The 25,103-nt window shown below is 40.3% G+C and overlaps 1 protein-coding gene across 2 annotated transcripts in view; it reads left to right on the top strand.

Annotated features, from left to right (window-relative positions):
- Window positions 1-10,416: 10,416 nt before the first annotated feature.
- Window positions 10,417-25,103, top strand: part of LOC126267841 (trypsin-1-like) — a 45,494-nt gene continuing 30,807 nt past the window's right edge. The window contains exons 1-3 of one of the 2 annotated variants that reach the window (XM_049973146.1): window positions 10,417-10,510; window positions 14,925-14,998; window positions 16,920-17,011. In XM_049973146.1, the coding sequence (XP_049829103.1) occupies window positions 10,459-10,510; window positions 14,925-14,998; window positions 16,920-17,011 (218 nt within the window). In that variant the 5' untranslated portion in view covers window positions 10,417-10,458. The remainder of the gene's footprint in view (window positions 10,511-14,924; window positions 14,999-16,919; window positions 17,012-25,103) is intronic. The other variant, XM_049973147.1, reaches the window with a different exon arrangement.

The raw sequence follows: 25,103 nt of genomic DNA, 5'->3' as shown, positions 1-25,103 counted from the left end.
TCGGTAAGCTGAAAATATGTGCTGGACTGGGATTCAAACCCGGGTCTCCTCCTGACTAGGTAGATGCGCTGTCCGCCAGGCCATCAACAAAACAGTGGTCACCACAACTGCACGGACTGCCCTAGAACGCCTCCCATCAGGACCAAATTCTTAGTCTCCACCACATACTACTGATGCAGTGCCCCTGCTCATTAGCCACATTACTCCCCTCACCTCGCCGCTCCCTGTAAGAAACCGACCTTGTCCAAAACGACAGACAGCATATATGTATGATAAAGGCGATGATTCCTTCAGCGCGGAGCTTGAACTCTTACGGGAATAAGACACATGTCCCGCAATTCATCGAGGCATGTTCGGTTCCAAGCTGGCACATCTCGGACTACGATCGTAGTACTGCCGAGTTCGCTGAATTGGTGCGCCACACACTGTCCGACACTGACCCGGCGTCCTAAGTGATACACAGTCAGTTTCGGTGAAATGATTCCAGCAATTAATAAAATCATTTGAATGCATGGTGTCTGTTCCTTCGAAAGAACGGAAACCACGCAGATCCAACAGCTGTGAAACTCTGCTGATAGCAGTGATCCCCTTTCAATGCACATACAGTTAATCAAAGTTCGTCTTCGGGGTTGTCTTGGATTGCAATATTTATCCCTGAATTATAACAGCGGATTTGGGTTCACGAAACTATAACAACATTGTGCAAGCTCTGCACCATTATACGACATCATGATCACTGTTGTAATAATCCATTTGCGCATACCATTTAGTGAAAACGACAGGAACTGTTAGTGTTAGGCTGGACTAAAACTTGAAAGATATACTACATACAGTAATGTATCAAACATTTCTGTAAATTGTGGCTAGATGATAATAGTGAATGAAGGTAACGTGGCATGAGGCAACGCAGTTATTTCTTTGATGTGGAATTTATGGCTATGTGATGCAAATTATTCAACTTCTTTACTAAACATACAGCGTCACTTTTTTTTCTTTTTTCATCGAAACAGCGCAACATGTAACAGTTACGTAAATTTTACAGTATTTCGAGACGTGTGCGTTTTCGACTCCATCTGTACACGAAAATATTTTCCAAAGATATGGCTTAGCACGCATTGTTACTCTGTACTATGACACACTCTTTTAGCATATGGTACCTCAGTGTCTGTTTAGTTGTTTATATCGATGGATGACATTTTTTCTGAATTGTATATAACTAGATACAACCAAAAATTAACTTCTACTGAATTCTGTAGAACTAATCTGCCTTTTCTTCGACTAACAGATAAATTTTAGATATATATGATGCGATATAATAACAATACTGTCCATCAGCCTTGTGTCTGCGAAATTTTCGAAGTGAAAATGAAACTCATGACTCGGGAAATGTGACACGAATAAACATGTACCTAGAATAAAAGAAAAATGCCACCAGAGAAATGAGATACAGGAAATATGTGGGATACTAATAATGAATTTTCTACTTTTCAGTTTTATTCTTTTTGCCATGGCATAGGATAAGATTCTTTTGTGTATATTTTTCTACTAATATGTGTGACATTGCGGACTAATTGTTTTCTTGTATTTACATATTATGCAACATAATAACACGCATTGCCTTAGCTTAAGGAATTTTCATGTTGAATTTGCCTATTACACTCATGTTATATATTGAATTTCCTTAGAATGCATATTTGCTGTATAAATTCTTACTAGAGGATGTGGCACAATTACTATAAAAGCTATGTAAAATATAGCACTGTAGTGAGCTCTCATAAGTCATAAAAGGTCTGTAACAAGTCATGAAAGACGTGCAAGGAAGATGCAAAGAGAATAAAGTAAGAAAGGAAGGTGTACAAAATACACATGAGCGAAAAATTGGTGACAAAGTTGAATTTGAAATGTAATGTTTAGGTAGGTCAAATGCGAGAAATGATTAGATAGGGCGAATATGAGAAATGATTAGATAGAGCAAAGATTTCAAATGGTTAGGTAGGGCAGTAGAGCCAAATAATATGAACCTATAAGAATGTATGAAATATATGACAGAAAGAAGCAAAGAAATAAGGGGAATAGTTGAATTTGTTGGACGTTTGATGAAATTATGAGTAAACTGATTAAGAGGTGCACAAACTAAAGGATCAAGATAGCATGCTAATTACTGACCATGTTAGGTATAATGCCGACTGTTGTTTGACTGACTGCATAAAATGTTCATTGATGGGAACCTTGGTTACTCCCAAATCCATATTTTCCTAATTATATATTTGTGTTCTCCTTATCTGTGTGTGTGACCACTATGTTTGTGTGTTTATTTCTTGTGTGTGATCACCATCCTTCTAAGTCTCTTTGTACCTTACACCCTGTACTTTTACTTATATTACTGATGAACACATGCTTATGTATTCATCTGAAAAGATTTTGAATTTTCTATAGGTCTTTCTGTACACATATAATAACTGTTTCTCACCATACCTATTTCTGTACAGTTTCAAATGATTTATTTGTCTCATATTTCTGTAATTTATTATTGTACTTGCCTTTTTTATCGACGTAGAAATCTGCTGTTACCATTACTCTACATATGCAGTCCATAAGCACTACTATGTAAAATGTTATTACACTTGTCTTAACATAGGTAACTGTATCTTTTATTGTAACGAATTGTAAACGATTGATCATTCACCACAAATTAATGAGAATTTTCAGGGCAGATGAAATATGTTTAATGATTATATACTGAAAACCTCTGTGCCAAATGTTGACATATTTCACCGATACAAGCTGTAATTGACATTTATAAGGTACTCTTCGGTACTACAAGATGGCTTTGAAGTTATCAATGGAACTGCAGTCTGCTTCAAGTAGATACTACCACATATTTTACTGTTTGTGCATGTGTGATGTTGTCAACTGAGAACTGTGCTTAGTGTCACTGAGTCGTGAATTTTGTAAATAATTTTTGTTTGTAGTTCCTTAACACGTATTCTTGTAACTCTTTTTTCCTCTTTGCACTTGTAACATGTTTTGTATGTTTCTATCCATAATGTTTAGAATTTTGTCCTCGCCCCATTTGGTTGGCATGGTTATTTTGAGTTTTGTAAGTTATCGATGTGCACGTCAGAGAGAGAGAGTGCAAGTTATGTTACTGTTAAACAGTCTTTGGTCTTGTTGTGGCACAGTCTTTGCCTCTGCGCATCTTATACCTTCTTAGTTGAAGTGTGGAAAGTGACAGACGTATTCAGTGGTGCTCTGTTGGCTTGTGACTGCATGTGTTAGATGAAGTAAGATTTATTGTAAAGGACAGCAAGGATGAACATGATGTGGATATTGCAACACGAAGAAATATAAAGTTTGAGTCATGTTATTACTTTTGAAGAGGAGAAGTTTGAGGTTAGACTGCAGCACTGCACAGCTAGTTTGTTGGAATGATTATCGTTAGCCGGTTAACTTCCTCAGAGCTAAGAGAAAAACCACCCCACTTCCCTGAGTCATGCATTAAGATATCAAGTGATTAAGCTGTTTGGTTCTTGTAGAAAAACTTTGTTAACATTGTACCCTTTTCAAATCACTGTTCACTTTGTTAAGCATAGCATTGTTCAGATTAATGTTATGTGTAGGGACGACGCGAAATTTTACTACTCTTTTGACTACATGCTTCATTCTAAAATCGTTGTCTAGGAATATCATTTCATAGAAATAGTTACTCTCCCCGTACCACTGTTTAAAGAAGGTCTATCATTGATCACTACCACATTGCACAATGTAATATGCAACAGTTTGAATATCGTTTGGAAATTTTATTTAAAAAGAGAAACCTAACTTCGTCACTGTCTGTTGCTGCTTGCTGTTGTGCTTCCGAGAAATGTGCTAGCGTTGTCAAGATGTGTGGTAGGTAATAGTTTTGAATAGGGTCAGTTAGTTACTTCTGTTGCATATTTAATGTAAAGACAAATTATCTTCACACCAGTTACGGTTCGTTTCAAATTAGGTTCTATTTAGTCAAAGGTTAGCTTACGAGTCTAAGGTGGATAACAGTTTGTGGGTACATAATTTTGGTAATATGTAGATTTTTTTATGGAGTGGGAGGTACATTTGGGCTAAGATTCAAACAGAAAAATGTAGTGGTGCTTAATCTTTCTTACAATTCAGCTGTGTAAAAACCGAATCAAGTATTTAAAATTGTTTCAAAATATATTAGTTGAAAATTTTAGCAGATTCACGCTTCGATTTAAAACACATAAAACAGAATTGGGGGATTTTACAGATAACACAAGAGTTATATCATTAATCTGAATAGAGAAGCAGCAACAGGAGAAAATGTTAATAATGTTTTTCAAAGAGTTAGCAATTGCTTTTTCGAAATAGATTCTCCATTACTTTCGAAAAAATATAAATTCAGATCTGTTCAGGAAACGCAATAACTCAAGAGTTACGGCAGCACATGGAGTCTGTGAATGGGCTAGAATGCTCAATATATTTGCTAGTGCATGATGATGAGAAGTTGAGTAGGAAGAAACACGTGATTGCTGGAACTTGCATGTTACTGAAATCAAATGGCTAGTATTAATGTCATTTCCTGAGAGTGGCAAAATGGGACAGTCAACTGTGAAACAGGAATAGACTCCCAATAAAAACAACACTATAATTTTTAACAGGATAGTTAGAGAGAAACTAGATTCGTACCAATCCTAAAGTCGTTGCTTCAAGAAGTAAAATGGACAATTGACACTTAACAACCAAGAAACCCGCAGAAAACTTTACAAATATTTCAGTGAGCTTTTGTACTGTCCAAGTTTACAGAAGGATTCACACCATAAACTCTCCTAAAATCACTCCGGATTCAAATGCTTCCAATGAATAGGAAATGCTGGCAAATTAAACGCTTAATAACAGAACATTGTCATAGAACTCCCGAAATCAGCTGTCTCAGAAGTATTAAAAATATCGTATTGACCATTCAAAAGATTTGGTACTCCGAAGAAATTACGGATTAGCGGAAAACAGCATTGGTACAACCAATTAAGAAAGACGGAATTATAGAAGGATTATTCTCCCTATTGTATAAACAAAATTCTGACACATAGACACTCTCTTCAGCACCGAGCACAGCAACAACATGAACGCAAAATTTGTCAGTGTAAAGAAGGTTTTGTATCAAATACATCTTGCACAGAACCAATTTTTTTCTTGAAACCCAAAAAATTTAGAATAAAGAATTAGTTTGTACTTTTACGTATTTTAGAAGAGATTTCAAATTCTACAAGAACAGGTTCTGTACATCAAAATACTGCAATTATTGCTGAAACTTTAAATGATACAAAAAATAAGGTGCAATTCAGGGAAGATATTTCAGAACATTTAAAAGCTAAAACGGGAATGAGACAATGTGATGTACTCTCTTCATTAGCTCCAACTGCGTCTTTGGAAATGTGAAACAAGATTTACATAAGCTAAAATTGACGAAAGAATCAAATGAGGAAGAACCAATATTATGATAGACTGCACAGTTTTGCAGGCGATCTAATGATTATATGGCTGGACACTCAAACAGCACAAAACAAATAGAATGTGGGGAAACCGGCACAGAAGAAAATCGAAACATTTCGAATGTGGTGCTACAGACGAATGTTGAAAATTAGGCGAACTGCTAAGGTAAGGAATGAGGAGGTTCTGTGAAGAAACGTAAAGGAACTTGTGGAAAACGCTGACAAGGAGAAGGGACAAGATGATAGGACGTCTGTTAAGACGTCAAGGAATGGCTTCCATAATATAGGGTGCAGAGGGCAAAGATTGTACAGGAGATTGGAATGCATCCATCAAATAATTGAGCATTGAGACCAAAAGGTTGACAGAGAAGAGGAATTCGTGGCGGGCCGCATCAAACCATTCAGAAGACAGATGACTAAAAAAAAAATCTACAGTTGCAGTAGAGCTATCGTACCAGAATGTCTTTCTAGGGCTAAAACACCGATTTTAAACAGAAAATGGACATTGAAGAGATGAAAAGGAGAGAATGTAAAGGAATCAGGAAGATGTTAGGTCTGAATTATAATGCAGGAGCAACATACATACTAAGGGTAAATAAATAAATTTGAAAGTATATAAAAATTTTGAAGATATACAGCGTATCACAGCGGTCTTAAAAATGCACCATCTATATTCGACGAGCATGTCCAAAATTTGTAGAAGATTTTAGAAATTTCAGAACATGAAAACACACTTGGCCCAATTGACAGGGGGCTCCAATTAGTTGACAGTGGATGCATAACATCCACTGAATCCTACTTTAGTACTAGTGCAAACACTGATGCCATCAACATTTGACGCCACAAAAAAAAAAAAATCTGCAACAGATCATAAACGTGAATAACGGATACTCATTTCAGCTTTTGAATCAACCACCTTGCATGATACCCCATAAAGATATGACAAATATCTACGCTTGTGTAGCCTAATTGCAGTTTTGTTACACACAGTGTCATTTTAGAGCCAGTTTAGATTTAAATTAACTCAGGTGGCGAAAGTCATGGGATGTCTCCCAAAATCGTGTCGGATCTCCTTTTGCCCAGCGTACTGCAGTAACTCTACGTGGCATAGGCTCAACAAGCCGGTGGAGATCCCATGCAGAAATATTGAGCCATGCTGCAGTTGTCGCCGTCCGTAACTGCAGAAGTACTCCTGATCCACGACTATTTGCAGAATGTTCTTCAAACCAATGCCGAACAACTGCGGCCCAGTGACAATGAGCATTGTTATCCACCAATAACTCCGTCGTCGTTTTGGAACGAGAAGTCCATGAACGACTGCAACTGATCAAGTAGCCGAACATACCATAGGACCCAGTCGATTCTATGTAAACACGTCATCAGGTTGTACAGTGCTTTGCTGACAACTTGGATCCATGGCTTCCTGCGGTCTGCGCCATACTCGAACCCTATCGTGAGCTCTTCCCAACAGAAAACGGGACTCATTCGATCAGGCCACGACTTTCCAGTCGCTTAGTGTCCAACCGATATGGTCACTACAGCAGGAGAGGCGCTGCAAGCCATATAGTGCTGTTAACAAAGGCACTCGCTTGGGTCGTCTGCTGCCATAGCCCATTAACGCCAAATTTCGCCGCACTGACCTAACGGATACGTTCGTCGTGTGTCCTACTTCAGTTCTGCGTCTATTTAATGCAGTATTGCTTCAGTGTTGACACTGTCAACTCTACGCTAATACCGCTGCTTTCGGTAGTTATGTGAAGGCTGTCGGCCACTGCGTTGTCTGTGGTGAAAGTTAATGCTTTAAATTTGGTATTCGCGGCACACTTTTTACACTGTGGATCTCGGACTTTGGATTTCCCTAACGATTTCTGAAATGGAATGTACCCTGCGTCCAGTTCCAACTACTATTTCGTGTTCAGAGTTTGTTAATCCCCGCCATGAGGCCATAATCACGTCGAACACTTTTTCGTATGAATCACTGAAGTACAAATGACTGCTCCGAAAACGTGCTACCCCTTATACCTAGTGTATGCGATACTACCGCCATCTGCATATGTGTATATCGCTACCCCATGAATTTTGACGCCTCAGTTTATATGTCTCACACTAGAATAAGGGATATATGCGCTGTAGAGATTGCAATTGATAGCATCGTCACCTTCAGACCACATTAACAATAGATTACGCTATTTTTTTCTGTCTTGTTTATTACCTGTGCAAGAAGCAACAGCAGCAGTGATGACATTCTTCAGTACTGTGACTGTGGATTCTTTAAAGTATATATGCTGTGCTTGCTCTGTTGGAAGAGCATTGCGTGCTTAGTACAATACCCAAGCTCGATCTTTCGTAATTACATAGCGAATCAATTGTGAAGTTGTCGCCTCAAGCATTTCGTTCCTCCAGCATTGTGGGCTAGTAGTCCAACAGTGTTGTGAAGAAGTTTCTGCGGAGATTGAAAGGAATTCACAGGAATCAGTTTGACATTACTACCGGTGAGACCACAGTGAGCCGTTTGCCTTTTAGAATAGTAATTTGGATTGAAAGTATCGTTTGTCGGTAAAACTACAGTCAAAAACATTATTCTACCACTATTCGCCTATAAGCACATTTAAATCTGAGGGCACCAAGACGCTTGGACGTATAAATCGCTTCATATAACACTCAAGTCAAAGTTTACGAGCACATCGTGCATCGAAGTGTGCCTAATTTTGATTCTGGTTATTTAACGATGATATTTCAGAGTAACTCTATTTGCTGATTTAAAATATGGGTAATATTTAGTAATTCACATTTAATTATTAGTGTCACAAATTAATGCAGAAAACCCAGAGAGATTGTGGTCATACATAAAGCACACCAGTGGAAAGAAGCAACAGGGAAGTCACTGATGACAGTGCCACTAAAGCAGAGTAATTAAACACGGTTTTCCGAAACACCTTCACCAAAGAATATGAAGCAAATACTCCTGAATTCCAATCAAGAACAACTGCCAAAATGAGAAACATAGAAGTAGATACCCTCGGTGTAACAAAGCAGCTTAAATCACTTAATAAAGGCAAGGCCTCCGGTCCAGATTGTATACGAGTCAGGTTCCTCTCAGAGTGTGCTGATAAAATAACTCCATATTTAGCAATTACATACAACCACTCGCTCACAGAAAGGTCCGTACCTAAAGACTGGAAAATTGTTCAAGTCACACCAATACCCAAAAAGGGAAGTAGGAGTAATCAGCTGAATTACAGGCCTATATCACTAGCGTCGATTTGCATTAGGGTTTTAGAACATATACTGTATTCCAACATTATGAAGTACCTCGAAGAAAACGATTTATTGACATATAGTCAGCACGCATTCACAAAATATCGTTCTTGTGAAACACAACTAGCTCTTTATACTCGTGAAGTAATAAGTGCTATCGACAGGGGCTGTCAAATTGACTCCATATTTTTAGATTTCCAGAAGGCTTTCGACATCGTTCCTCACAAGCGTCTTCTAACCAAACTACGGAGTATCGCCTCAGTTGTGCGACTGGATTCGTGATTCCCTGTCAAAAAAGGTCACAGTTCGTAGTAATAGACGGAAAGTCATCGAGTATAACAGAAAAAATATCCGGCGTACCCCAAGGAAGTGTTATAGGACCTCTTTTGTTCCTGATCTATATTAACGACATAGGAGACAATCTGAGTAGCCGTCTTAGATTGCTTGCAGATGATGCTGTCATTTACCGTCTTGTAAAGCCATCAGATGATCAAAACGACTTGCAAAATAATTTAGATAAGATACCTGAATGGAGTGAAAAGTGACAATTAACCCTTAAAAAGAAAAGTGTGAAGTTATTCACATGAGTACTAACAGAAATCAGCTAAATTTCGATTATGCGATAAGGGCTGTAAATTCAACTAAATACTTAAGGATTACAATTACAAATAACCTAAATTGGAACGATCACATAGATAATATTGTAGGTAGAGCAAATCAAATACTGCGATTCATTGGCAGAACAATTAGAAGGTGGAACTGGTCTACCAAAGAGATTGCTTACACTACGCTTGTCCGCCCTATTCTGGAGTATTGCGGTGCGGTGTGGGATCCGCATCAGGTGGGACTGACGGATGTCATCGAAAAAGTACGAAGAAGGGCAGCTTGTTTTGTATCATCGCGAAATAGGGGAGATAGTGTCACAGATATGATGCGTGAATTGGAGTGGCAATCATTAAAACAAAGGCGTTTTTTGTAGCGACGGTGCCTTCTCATGAAATTTCAATCACCAGTTCTTTTTTTTCCTCCGATTGCGGAAACATTGTGTTGGCACTCACCTACATAGGGAGAAATGATCATCACTATAAAATAAGAGAAATCAGGACTCGCACACAAAATTTTAAGTGCTCGTTTTTCCCGCGTGCCGTTCGAGAATGGAACGGTAGAGAGACAGCAGGAAGGTGGTTCATTGAACTCTTTGCCAGGCCCTTTATTGTGAATAGCAGAGGAATCACGTAGATGTAGAAATAAAACTGCAGTGATAAAGCCTACAATCAGATGTCTCTTATCTGCATTAGGCCTCCAAGACATCTATGGACGTAACCGCGAAGGAAAGATGTAGGAACCTCTTCTGTGAGGTTGGTTCCTTATCTCTGAAGACGTTCATGAACTTCGGAGCCAGATGGCTTCATATATAGAGATATAGGAAAATGATAACCTCTTTTTTTAACATGTCTGTATTGCCTTAAGGCTATTACTAGGATAATAATCTTAGCGTGACGAAAGAAGTCCATACAGACCTCATTAATTGATGTTGATGGAAGAACAAAGATATGATTACTCGCTTTTATTAGCGAAAATACGTTCTTGTTTGCGTCATTTCTTGGTTGTTATTTAGAAGTATGGATAAGATAAAGCTCATATATTAATGAGCACGTATAATTTTAATTCGTTAGTTTCATAGAAACGGCCGACCACAGAAGCAGATAGCATGACTCCTTTGTTTCTGTTCCTTTTGTCGTCGCTGGTAGCTACCACTTGCGGTATGTAGAACTGGTGGTAATAAAGGTATTTCCTGTGTTCTGGTAATATGTTTGCCTAAATTAGCGATGTGGAACGGTTCTGTCTTCCAGCTGAGATTATGTGTGGAGAGATTCCCTGCAGATTTTCATTCTATCTTTCGCTGTTTCTTTCTAGGTTTTATTTGTACATTTGCCATACATACTCTTTCCTTTCAGGGTCTGTCTCTCCATTTACGTTCCTCTGTGGTTCTTAAAATTTTAAGCGCTGTCCTCGTAGCACTTCCTTCAAGTTTCATATGTTAAATTCGTAAGTTACCTCCTTATAATAACAGTGATTCTTTCCGTGTTTTATTGAATTTACGCTTGTTAGTGAGTCCTTCTCGCAGTCATAAGTAAATTGAAATCCTTCATTATGAGTATTTTGTAGTTACAATCGGTCTAAAAACGAGTTTCATGCAGTCTTCAACGCTTAATTAGCGTTTCTGTTTCGGTACAGAGACTGTAACCTTTTCAACTTTCGCCATATTTACATTATTTTGAAAAAATGAAGTTAAAATGGCAATACCGGAAAATAATTGACGTAAAGTAAATTTCTGGAATACATATGTCTATGTAAAATATTTAAAGGTTAACACTGCAAGATTACAGGTTAATGTAAGTATGAGATAAGCCATTGCGTATGTGAAACTACGGTGTATTAATAGCCGATGTAACCGCCAGAAAGTTGAATGCAAAAGTGCATGGATTGTGTAGTACAGGTGCCGGATGTCAGTTTGTAGGATGGAATTCGATGCCCGTTGCACTTGGTCGCTCAATACAGCGCCGGTTAATGCTAGTTGTGGATAACGCTGGAGCTGTAGTCCGATGATGTCCCATATGTGTTTGATTGGAGACGGATCTGGTGATCGGACGGATCTGGTGATCGAGCAGGCGAAGCCGACATGTAGATTCTCTGTAGAGCATATCGGGTGACAACAGCGATACGTGGCGGAGCATTATCCTCTTAGAGAACACCCCCTGCAATGCTCTTCGTGAATGGCTGCATAACGTATCAAATCAACAGACTGACATACAAATTTGCAATCAGGTTGCGTGAGATCAGTTCCTTGTGTTGCGATTTTTTTCTGTCAGTGTATTTGCATTCTACGTTAACAGTTTATCAGGAAAGTTTTTCTTCCTATTGCCTGCCTTCGTTTTATATCCTCTTCACTGCCATAGTTATTTATTTCCCCACCAAATTACCTGAAGTCATCTGCTAGTTATATTATCTCACTAGCTGAAAAAGAATCGCTTTTGTTGGTCTTCATATTCATTTATTTTCTGAGAATGTTTCACATCACTCGACTGCTTCGTAAATGTGAACATTAAAAGAATCTTTAAAATGTTAGCATATCAGGCTTTATAATTCTCTCGAATGCTCAAAAATGACCTCAAACATACTTAAATTTATGTAAGTATTGACAATACCCCTCTGCGATGGACTTCATCTACATAAAAACAAGATAATAGAACCTTCTTAATGAGTCAGAAATGTACGCGTCCATGCAACACTCATGGGACTACGGGAGTTGGTTATATAGGGTGTTAGAAATACAAGAACAAATTTTTTGATAGTTGAAAACTTAATGTGTACCCTCTTCAATGTGTTAGTTGTTTTTCCTTCGTATCTAACAGTCCCCACTTCAGCATTTAACCTGCTGACCAGGGGAAAATAGGTTTAATGGCTTGCTCTTGCCACACATACTTATAGATACAGAGCAACCTAAAAACATGCTGCTCCTGATAGCTACAAGTATCATACGTGTTAGTCTGCAAATGAAATAAGTACTGATGTAATGTTGTTCAGGTCACCAATTATACCACACACTATATAGTAATTGTAGGGACAAATTAATGATGTAGAAACGGAAGTGTTGGTAGGAGAATATTTGTATTTCCATGACTTTGGGTTGGCATCACTGTAATGAGCAGAGAACGGGAGATGGATAAGTTAAAAACCGGATAAATTATTTTCTGGAATGATTTTACAGCATGGTCAAAGTTGTATGAATCGCGGAAAACTGCATAAGTTGGTAGGGCAACACAAAAACAGTCGAGCCTTAGTGACTGGCGAGCAACGTCCTGGCCGGCCAGGTGAAGGGTCAATCCCTTCGCTTGGAACCCGCATTGATGTCATTATTCGTGAACTCCGACATTTTACAGTTGAAAATATAGAAAATACATTTGCAGTAAGTGTCGGCATAGCGTAGTTAGTAACAACCTCAAATAAAGCAAAACAAGAAAAAGGTGCGTCCCGAGAGACTCAGAGCTTGTACATACTTTAAACAAAGTTATGATCATATTTTAACGTGTGGAGAAGTTTAGGTTACCCATTTTAATCAATGTCCAAAGGACAAATAATTTGTATGATAATGGTTCAAACAAGAAAATAAAGACCTCTTTGCATCAGATAAAGAAAACCTAGTTCGTCATTGGTAGGAGAGTATTAATACTAGTGTGGATAATGTTGAGAAGTAGTAAAAATCTCATTTCTTAAAAATTCACAATGTTAGTTCTACATTAGTTGTCTCTTTTATTACTGCTTGTCCTTCGTATATATAGATATTTCCCATCCTAATTCCCTCAACATCCCATGACCTAATGCTACTACCATCTTTGCCATTGTTTTATTTTTGTTAGTCATCTTATAACCTCTTCTCACGATACTCTCCATGCCGTTCAGCTGATCTACCAAGTAATATGCCCACTCTGACAATATTACAATGCCAGTGGCAAACCTCAAAACTTTCATTTCTTCTCTCTGACTATCATTGTTTTTCCAAAGTTCTCCCTCGCTTCCTTAACCGCTTTCTCTGTGTATAGTTTGAATAACATGGATGATAGTGTTGTATCTTATTTCAGGCGTTTCCCAACTGCTGGTTTCATGTCATTCGGCTCTTAACATTGGAGTCTGATTTTTGTAAAAGTTGTAGATAACCTTTCGCTCACCACTTTTTATTCTTGCTACCTTCCGAACTTCAAAGAATGTAATGATGTCATCATTCTCAAAAGAGTTTTGTAATTCGCAGTTGTTTCACATGTAGGTTTGTCATTTTTCAGTCTACCTTGTAAGTTAAGTCATAGGATCAATATTACATGTTACTGGAATGCAATCTGATCTTCTCCCAGGCCAGTTTCTCCCACTCGCTCCATTCTATAGATAATACAAGTTATTTGATACCCACGACTAATGCTTGGTAATATTCACACCTTCCAGGTCACGGCTTGTTATTGGTAACTGTCTTAGATTTGATATAAAAAACGAAAACTCTTTGTACTCATATTTTATTTAGATTATAGCTAAGACCTCACACTATTCTTAGCAATCTGTGATCATTAAATTAGACTGTATAATCAAATCTTCACCCTTTTCTTTCCCCACCTGCAAATGACGTGCCGACGAGGTGCAACAACTGCGATATTGATATGAAATTTTTAGAAATATAATGGAATCCTAGGAGGTGATTTTATCCATTTTCTTTCCTAAAGAGATGGGAACCGCCAGTCTTCACTTTTGCATCACTCATTCGATGCACAGATGGGAGAAAGACAGTAGTAAACCACTTAAACAGCTCTGGCAGAAATGCATGAAGAAAGCAGTGCAATATTAAAATGACTTTGTTAATGATATTTACTTTTTACTTAACATTTTTTCTGCCTCTTGCTGTGTCGGAGTTTTTTGATTGCGCCATCACAAATATTTATGTAATAGCATATTTGGTATACCATTTCTAATTCACTTCGGATTAGCCAAATGAGCAAGTGTGGATATTGGATTCACCAGTGGGTAGTAAAAGCAGAGCAATATTGAATCTTAGTATGGATCAGTGCTTCCTTAGCATGAAAATACGAGTACCATATATATACCTGTTTAATGCTCTCCAATTAGTTGTATATTTTCTTTTGAGACGGTATTTTACCTTCAAAAATAGTGAGAAAAGCAAAAGCAGCCACTTTTTTTTAAATACGTGGTGGTATAATGTGAGATAAACTATTGAGTATTTAAATTACAGATAACTCCCTAATACCATATGGCATTCTATAACCTTGATGATGCGGACGCTAAGAAGGGGGAATAAGAACATGTCTGCTATCCATATTTTATACACATTATTGATCAGATGAATATTTTTTGTTTAAATTTATAATTTTTTACACTTATACACATTTTTGTTTCCTTAAGAATAAGAATTACTCTCGCAGAAATGATATATCCTTGCAGCATATGCCTTATATCCTCAACTTATAAGTCAAATGCACGAAATGAATTAAGAGTCCAATGCTTTTAATTGGAAACATCTTCATGCAGTCATTTGTTCATGTGCGGATCTGTTGATCATTATAATCTGATTGCGCAGAGAATAAGAAAATAAGGTCGTGTGTTTTACTGTTACAGGATTACCTCCAGGAGATCATCAGTCAAGAATAGTGAATGGCACAGACGCTGCAGACGGCGAATTTCCTTTCGTGGTAAATTAATATCGAAATTCTCAAATACAAGATTTGTAACGGCACATTTATTAGCATCGCTGAATTCCATTGTAACTACGGAGACGGAACAAAATCGCAACACCAAGGAGTTGTGCGACATTAACGAAAGTTGGCGCGTGTTTTTCTATTTACGAAAGATTATATCTACTCAGATTTCGCATCAGAGTGGTGCTAGTAGCGCCACTATGTAAACACAAATCAATTTTGCTGTAAATACACACCGTAGCGGCCGTGAGCGTTAGTTACCTATGAATTTGAGGTGATGAGTTAATGTTAGTCAAGAATGCCTTTAAAGTGACAAAGACACCATTATCAACACATTACTGAGATTGAACGACGTCGTGTAATAGGGCTACGAGAAGCTGGATGTTCCTTCCGCGATATTGCGGAAAGACTTGGCAGGAATGTGGCGACTGTACATATTTTCTGGCATTTTAGGTTATGAGAATGTACGGTGGGAAGAAGACTACCGAGAGAGGAGACCATCGTCTTCGGCGTGTGTGTCTGGCACTTCGTACTCTATCTGTACCAGCAATCTGAGCAGCAGTTGGCACCATTGTGACATAACGAACTGTTACAAATCGGTTACTTCCACCGCTCCGAGCAATAAGCCCTGTAGCGTGCATTCCACTGACACTGACCACTTCAGTGAAAGCTGATTGGAGAGGAGCGTGGAGTTCTGTTGTATTTTTGATGAAAGCCGGCTATGGCTCGGTGCCAGTGATGGCCGTGAGTTGGTTAGAAGAAGGGCCTGCAGACAACCTGCCTGCGTGCTAGATACACCTAGATTATGCTCTGGTGTGTGATTTCGTATGACAACAGGAGCACTCTCGTGGTTATAGCTTCCATCCTGACTGCAAAGTTGTGCGTCAATATGGCGACTGAACTGTTGTGCTGCCATTCATGAACAGCAATCCAGGGGGTGTTTTCTAGCAGCATAAAGCTCGCCCACATACGGTTGTTGTAACCCAACATGCTCTACAGAGTCTCGACCTATTTGCTTGGTCTGCTCGATCATCAGATCTGTCTCCAGTCGAGCTTATATAGTACATCATCGGTCGACAACTCCAGCGTCGTCCGCAAACAGCATATACTGACGGATCAAGTGGGAAAGCCATAGAACTCTGTCCCAGAAACTAACATCCGGAACCTGTACAACACAATGAACGCTCGTTTGCATGCTTGCATTAGCCATATTAATGTACCAGCATTGCTCATTTGGAGTTGCTTATCTCATGTGTACAATAACTGGTGCTTGCAACGTTAATCACTTAAATATGTTACCTATAAGTACGTATTCCCAAAATTTCATTACTGTTCGTTAATTATTTTGTGGTGTTGCGATTCTTTTCCGTCAGTGTCTTAAGCAAGTAGAGAGTATGATAAAGAAAAAACATTCTATTTAATTTTTCCGTGGGTACATACTCATACAAAGGCCTTAGTAGTGCCCAGTGTAAACTGCAACAAATTTCTAGGTGTTCGTAACCATATTCTGCTTTTCTTTCTCAGAGTGAGCAGGTCACTAATCATGAGCAATAACAGATGCATTTCATTTCGTTTGATTTCTGCATCAAAGCATTTTAGATGGTGTTGTACTACAAAATTTTTACCGTATGATTATTTTTTTAAATTTTTTGTTGATGGAATTAAGGCAGTTCGCTGGACATACACATCGTTCATTTAGTATTTACGCCCCACATATTTCTGCCGAACTTGAGTTACATAGTAAGTGTGACATATGCATAGATGGAGCTAGTCTTGAATTCAGCAATGGTAATGAAACTCTTGAGCGGAATCCAGTTCAGTACAGTACAGCACGTCGATACGGGGTATGAACTAGTTGAATAAATTCTGACAGCTGAATCGTAGAGAGCAGCTAAAAGCTTTTCATCTGTTGCAGGTTCAGTACGTTTATCTGCTTGGGTCACCGGAATGCGGCGCCTCTGTCATCAATGAGTACTGGGTGATGACTGCAGCCCACTGTGTATACCTGTAAGCAACTGAAAAACTATATGCATGTTTAAACTGTAATTAGTGAAAACTGGCATTTTAACCGCGTTCATCGTGGCAGTTACTTTTCAAAAATATTCAGTAAACTAATTAATAGTTCTCCAAAGTCTAGTCATGTAGCAGTGTTAAGATACCACGATGTTTTTTTTTAAATTTTTTTTAAGTCCTTAGAACCAGCAATGCTGTTAACCAGTCGCTTTCTGAATTATTAACACACGTGCAAACACTAACAGTCCCAACTTCTCACTTATTGTGCATATACGATGACCAACAGAAACGTGTTCAGTGAAATGAAACTTAATTTGAAGAACTGGTGTCTATAAAATTATAAATTTACAACATAAGAATACAATTACAAAGGTACAATATACATAATTAAAGAACATAACAATACAGATAACATTTGTAGTAATACAGGCTTTACAAAAGAATAAAAATAAACATATACATCAGTGTTATAGGAATTATGACATAAGTAAATACATAAAAGATCAGAATAACTTTCGTAACATAAATTTCACATATGGGCATTAAACGAAAACAGAATAAATAATGTCTAAACATCTTTACAAAGTAAATAACATATTATAAATGCATATTATGTTTGAGGATAACAGTATTCCTCATCATAGTGAATTTAGCTAAGTATTAGAAAAATTCTATAACATAAGTCTTATCAGATAAACATATAAAGACAGGAAGAACACAAATACACAAGGTAAACAGACACATAGTGGAATAACACAAAGGGCAGGTCAGGGTTTGTTTTCACTGTGACATTTGGTACTGCAAAACTTCATTTCATAGCTGTTTCCTCTTATTTCACTTTTTAAAAATACATTGTCAATGCATTTCTTCCAATTCATGACAACTCATTCTCTTATATAACCTACCCCCTCTTAAGCTAACTTAAATCTACTGAGCTCGGATGCTAAACTAAAGGACGGGTCAATGCAGCAGCACAAAACAATTAACACAAACAGCAATGACGAAAAATGAAAATTGGCAAAGCAAGCAGCAATAAATATAAATTAGCACAGCAAATGCCTTAGAAAAATTTAATGAATGTCTATGCTGATAAACCTCTTACATTATTTGCTTTCAAACAGTTGAGCAAAACTGAACGTACTCAGACATTCACTAAACTGACACACAAAACTGTTAGCGCAACGCATTCTGATTTTTAATAATCCCTACAAAAGAATGGCCCTGACTAACAACAACCTATGCCTTTCATGAATCGCTTACCTCACAAAATTCTTCATTACTCGAACTACTGCAATACAGCGAGCGCCAATACTGCCAGCTAAGTAAAAGATTCAAACTACTGAAGTCACTAACTACTGATAGGCGTAGTTAGCAAGTGAAAGATTTTGATAGAGAACAAACAATGTATTTACCTTAATAGCGTTCAAAAGTCATAATATATATATATCAGTTCATGACATCCAGACTTACAAATTTACTGTCTCTGATGGACACACGTCCAGATCATCCGCTCTCAAAATTCCGCCATCTCTCTCCCCCCATCCACCACTGCTGGCGGCTCACCTCCAACTGCGCAACGCTACTCGCTGTTAACAGCCAACTACAATAGCGAACAACAATGCAAACCAGCCACAGACTGCACACAGCACAGCCAGTGATTTTCATATAGACCGCTACGTGGCGTTACCAATATAAAAACCTAAATAGCGTACTTACAGTATCACCTTGGATCACAGACGACATGCAACGTTCGTTCCATTGTACGTCACCACCAGCTGCTCGCTGTACCCCACTGCCTTGAGAGAATGGCCCCTGTGAGAGCCTCTTCAACTTCTTGTATGAGGTGTCCAGGCGCATACACTGTGATCGCTATGTGATCCTTCTTACCCATTGATCCTTCTTACGTGCTACCATTTACTTATAGGGCGAAGTTATTCGCCGTACTTTCTAGTTGTTGACAATTACAGACTCTCATAGTCTGTGCCTACATGTCCTTACAGGTTTTCCAATAGTTGAGATACGTCTCCCTGGCTCAGTTTCAGATTCAGTGGGAAACAGCACTTCGCACTTGTTGAAAAGACGGCTGATTATAGAACCTACAGTTAAGTCGACGAGTATAGGTATTGCATTTTCTACAGAGGAGAGTATCCATGAGAGATGACAGTACTGTAGGTATTTTTGCTTCTATTAGTGTATGTTCCAATATATCCTATAGTAGTTCATAAGCAGGAACCTCAGTGGGACAGTCCAGTCCACTCCTTCCTGAGACATTAAATTAGGTCTTAAATCTTTCGTTCAGCCTCCTTTCTAGAAGACCCTGATTGGTGTGTCTACGTTTAGTGGATCTGTAACCTTATCCGGCTATGTCATCTTCCTTGTCTTAGACTAAATGGCTGTTTTCGTTCGCGCTTCCCAATCAACTACAGAAAAAGGACCCATCTCTGAAACTTTGTTCTTACTGTCTGCCCGCATCTCGTGGTCGTGGGGTAGCGTTTTCGCTTCCCACGCCCGGGTTCCCGGGTTCGATTCCCGGCGGGGTCAGGGATTTTCTCTGCCTTCTCTGCCTCGTGATGGCTGGGTGTTGTGTGCTGTCCTTAGGTTAGTTAGGTTTAAGTAGTTCTGAGTTCTAGGGGACTGATAACCATAGATGTTAAGTCCCATAGTGCTCAGAGTCATTTGAACCATCTTACTGTCTTCAAATAAATGCACGAGTCTTAATATTTTCTTGTTTCTAAACTTGTTTCCATGAATAAATAAAGAATATTTACCTGTGTTTCACAAAAATATTCCGGGCATGAAAAATTCGCTTAATAAATCTGCCTTTAGATGTCAAAACAGACAATATGGAGTGTGAGGAGTTCTACGGAAGCTCCAAGTGTAGCCCGAACTTCAAAGCGAGATGCCTTTAATACTTTCCACAAAGTATATCTCAAAATCTGTAAGAAAATCCTAAGAGATTCTGGTCGTATGTAAAGTACACCAATGGCAAGACGCAATCAGTACTTTCACTGCCCACAACAATGGTGATGTTACGATAACAGAGCCACTAAAGCATAGTTACTAAACAGGGTTTTCAAAATTCCTTCGCGAAATTAGAATAAAGAACAACTGACAACATGAGTAACTTAGAAATAGATTCCTCTGTGTTGGAAAGCCGCTTAAATCACTTAGTAAAGAGAAGGCCTCCAGTCCTAATTGTATACCAGTCATCTTCTTCTTAGAGCATGCTGATACAGTAGCTTCACATTTAGCAATCGCATTCAACCGATCGCTTGTTGAAAAATCAGTACCTTGAGACCTTGAGATTAGAAAGTTGTACAAGTCGCACCATTGCCCAGGAAAGAAAAAAGGGGCAATCCGCTAAATTACAGATCGTCGATTTGCCGTACATACAGGGTGTTACAAAAAGGTACGGCCAAACTTTCAGGAAACATTCCTCACACATAAGTAAAGAAAGGATGTTACGTGGACATGTGTCCGGAAACTTTTTTTTTTTTTTTTTTTTTTTTTTTGATGACTGGTTTGATGTGGCCCGCCACGAATTACTTTCCTGTGCTAACCTCTTCATCTCAGAGTAGCACTTGCAACCTACGTCCTCAATTATTTGCTAGACGTATTCCAATCTCTGTCTTCCTCTACAGTTTTTGCCCTCTACAGCTCCCTCTAGTACCATGGAAGTCATTCGCTCATGTCTTAGCAGATGTCCTATCATCCTGTCCATTCTCCTTATCAGTGTTTTTTCACATAGTCCTTTCCTCTCCGATTCTGCATAGAACCTCCTCATTCCTTACCTTATCAGTCCACCTAATTTTCAACATTCGTCTATAGCACCAGATCTCAAATGCTTCGATTCTCTTCTGTTCCGGTTTTCCCACAGTCCATGTTTCACTACCATACAATGCTGTACTCCAGACGTACATCCTCAGAAATTTCTTCCTCAAATTAAGGCCGGTATTTGATATTAGTAGACTTCTATTGGCCAGAAATGATTTTTTTGCCATAGCAAGTCTGCTTTTGATGTCCTCCTTGCTCCGTCCGTCATTGGTTATTTTACTGCCTAGCTAGCAGAATTCCTTAACTTCATTGACTTCGTGACCATCAATCCTGATGTTAAGTTCCTCAGCCGGCCGCGGTGGTCTAGCGGTAGATTCTCGCTTCGCGCGTCGGGCGACTAGGTCGTGCTCTTAGTTCCGCCTCTACCGTAGCGCAGCGTGTTTTCCTGCTGTCAGTTTAGTGCCGTGTTGGTCTCCGTGCGCGTCGCATCGCTGGTTGTCGGCTGGTGTTTGGTGTTCGTGCGGCCCTTCCTGTCGCGGCGTCGTCTCTCGCCGTGATGTCCACCATGGTTCCCACGAAAGTTCTGCGTACAGTTACAGTCAGTTTTACCTTTGACAAATCCACGCGTCACGTCCAGCCCGGTTCTTTGGAGATACATGACTGGTTAGTCGATACAGTTAAGGTCACTACTGATCAGGTGCATACCGCATATTTCGACAGCGAATTATATGTGTTTTTTGTTAAGTTTCTTGACCCGCTCCAGGTTGATAGGCTACTTTCTCGTCATGGTTCTCAGGTACCCTTTACGCACCGTGATGGTTCCACTAGTATGGTTCTCTTGGCAAATGCAGAAGTGATATATACGAATGTTCGGGTATTTAACCTTCCGCCCGAGGTTGACGACTCTTTTCTGAAGTCCGTTTTGCTTCCTTATGGGGACGTACGCCATATTCGAAAGGAACGCTGGTCTGCTCAGCACCGCTTACAGGTATATAGTGGTATTCGGTCGGTGGAAATGGTGGTCAAAAAACCTATTCCTTCTCACCTACAGGTATGTGGTTATAGGGTCCATATCACGTACAGTGGCCAGGAAGGAACATGTTATTATTGTAATGAAACTGGTCATTTCCGTACTAATTGTCCGCGACGTGTGGTGGTATTAAAACCTACATACGAACAGCGTAAAAAATTGACTTTAGCTGATCTTCTCCCGCAAGGATCTCGGACTGAATCGCTCACTGTTACTGAGGGACGCAGTGATCCGTTGCCCGACAACGGCCGTGATTTTCCCCCGTTGTCCTTGAGTAGGGATGTTGCTGCCCTTAATTCCGATGTTCCCGCGCTGATTTCTCACAACAAGCGTCGGCGAACACAGGATGATGCGGCTGATGAATCTTCCTTATTGGCTCGCCCTTCCGATGGGCCTCCGGTAAAGGACTCTCTTTCTCAGTCGGAAATCGTGGATGAGGAAGCCACAGGTGCTATCACGCCTTTGCAGAAGCTCCCTGACACCTTATCTGACGTTGTTCCTGCTACCGCGGCAGCCTCTTCGGAGACGCCCGTGACGGAACCTGCTTCTGGTTGCCACGTGTCTTCTCCGGTGCTCTCTGACACTTCTCCTATTGACTCTGTTTCGCATCCCCCTTCTGGAATTTCTGTCGCCCCCTCTGGGTCACAGCCTCCTCCCATCAAACAACTGATTGATTCTCCAGAGCCAGTGGATCCCGTTGTTATTCACCAACTGTCCCACCGTGAACCCATGTCTGCGGACGAGTGGGATGTAGAGGCCTCTCTCTCGCAATCTGACACGGAATGTCTACATGATGCTCCTACGCAGCCGAACGCTGCAGCGTCGGCACCGCGGAGCCGCAGTCGAATCCGTAAACAGCCACGGAGAGCCGCGTCACGGCCGAAGAAAAAGCAGTGGGAAGATGAGGGTTCTGTTTCGTAGTTTTTCTCTCTGTGGTTCAGCGCTTGTTTCTGGTATGATTACTTGTATGCTGCTCCGTCAGCTGACGGCTCTCTACCGATCTTTGTTTTTCTTTCTAGGTTGAAGTTCCATGCAAGCATATACATTTCTTACTCTGAATATTAACAGAATATGTTCTGAGCTTCGGCTCGCCGCTTTGCGACAGTTTATCTATCAGTCTGGGGCAGATGTTGTTTTTTTACAGGAAGTCCTATTCGACCAGTTTCCCATTCCTGGGTTCTCGACGTTTTTTAATGTCGCTTCCGAACTTTCTACGGGCACTGCTTTGTTTTATAGAGAAGGCATTCCGTTGATGAATTTCGAAGTACTCGACAGTGGAAGGGGGATCGGGTGCACTTTTTATGATCTCAGTTTACTCCTTCTTTATGCCCCTTCTGGTTCGGGTTGTACTACCGCACGCTCGAGTTTCTATAAAGAAGAAGTCATTTACCTGCTTCGTAAATCCCCGACAAAGATAATTTTAGGTGGGGACTTCAATTGTGTTCTACGGCCGGTAGATCAGTCTCCTAATTTTAATTTCAGTAAAGAACTCGACGACCTTGTGCGCTCCTTGCACCTGCGTGACGTGTGGGTTTCTCGCTATCCTACACTTGTGCGACATACCTACTTTACTCCCACGTCTAGCAGTCGCCTCGATCGCTTTTACCTTTCCGATTCCTTGTGTGGGCAACTTCTGGCTGTTGATGTGATACCAGCCTGTTTTACTGATCATTGCGCTGTAGCCGTTACGTTTAATTACGAGCGACAACCGGTAAAATTGTTTCGTCCTCCTTGGATGCTCAATATCGCGTATTTGCAAGATACCTCCCTTGGTATCGTCCTGGAGGACGTTTGGACTCGTTGTTCTCGTACTATGGACCGGTACCCGTCTATCGTGACATGGTGGACACTGTATGCAAAACCTCACATCCGTAGGGCTCTCGTGCGTTTTGGGGCTGCGAAGGTGGCAGAAGATCGACGAACGCAAGAATTTTACTATTCTGTCTTACGTCAACTGTACGATAGTGCTACGCATGCTCCCCTCCGGGTTACTGATATACAGCGCATCAAAGCCAAATTGCTGCAGCTCAAACGCATTCAAATGGAGGGCCTGCGGACGAGGTCTCAACCACGTTCCCTTCTACAAGAGGAACTGACGTCACTCTACCATCTAGTCCGTTTACGGTCGCGCCGGAAACGTGGGTGCCTTGCCTCCCTCACAACCGCTGACGGCCGCGTGTTCACCTCTCACCGTGACATTTCTGACTTCGTTTACACCTATTTTGCTGATCTGTACGATACTCATGTCCCGGCGGAAACCTCTCTTGACGACTTTACCTCCTTGCTGCCTCGCGTCGTCACTCCTCAATTCAACGACGCCTTTCTGCGTCCCTTTCAGAAGGATGACATATATGATGTTGTTGCAGGATCGCAGTCCCGCAAGTCGCCTGGATTAGATGGTATTCCTAAGGAGTTCCATGTTCAATTTTGGCCGCTCATTGGTGACACCTTAACGTCAATGGTAAATGAAGTGATGCGGGGAGTCTCACTTCCTGCTTCTTTTCAGGAAGGCAGAATGGTCCTCCTCCCGAAATCCACAGGTCGACCTGCAATTGATTCCCTCCGTCCTATTACTCTCCTTAACTTTGATTATAAACTTGTCGCTCGAGCAATTAATATCCGTCTCTCTAAGCTGCTCGATACCATTATTGCCGCCCACCAAAGCTGTGTGCCTGGACGCACGATACTGACTTCCGTTCTCGAATGTCGCGATGTAATCTCGGTGGCGGCTGCCGCTAATATCCCAGGGGCTTTGCTTTTTCTTGATTTCCAAAAAGCGTTCGATCGCGTCAGCCATGATTTTTTATCGAGAGTGCTCACCGCTGTCGGCTTTAATAATGATGCTCGACAAGTCTTAACTAATCTTTTTACCGGTATCAGTGTCTTGGTGATTGTGAACGGTCACCCTACCCCCCCGGATATCGATCAGACGGGGGTTACCCCAGGGAAGCCCCTTATCCATGTCACTTTTTGTTCTATCCTTAGAGCCCTTACTTCGCCATCTCACCATGCAATTACGTGGCTGGAATATATTGGGGGAAATTTTTGCAGTCCGTGCATACGCCGATGACGTCATGGTTTTAGTACGACATGCCGAGGATATACCGCGGCTTAAGGATACCTTGGATTCATTTTGTGGTCTTGCTGGTGCTCGCATTAATGATCGCAAATGCACGTTCCTGCCGTTGAGAGGCTTTGATCATGTCGTCATTCCTTGGGCGACGGTTGTCGATCGCCTTAAGACCTTGGGGATCATAGTGGATCGTAATCCGATCAAAATGG

Source organism: Schistocerca gregaria, chromosome 4 (genome assembly GCF_023897955.1).
Source record: "Schistocerca gregaria isolate iqSchGreg1 chromosome 4, iqSchGreg1.2, whole genome shotgun sequence".
Taxonomy (NCBI): domain Eukaryota; kingdom Metazoa; phylum Arthropoda; class Insecta; order Orthoptera; family Acrididae; genus Schistocerca; species Schistocerca gregaria.
The sequence above is the reverse complement of the archived record's forward strand: the minus strand, read 5'-3'. Positions and strand labels throughout refer to the sequence as shown.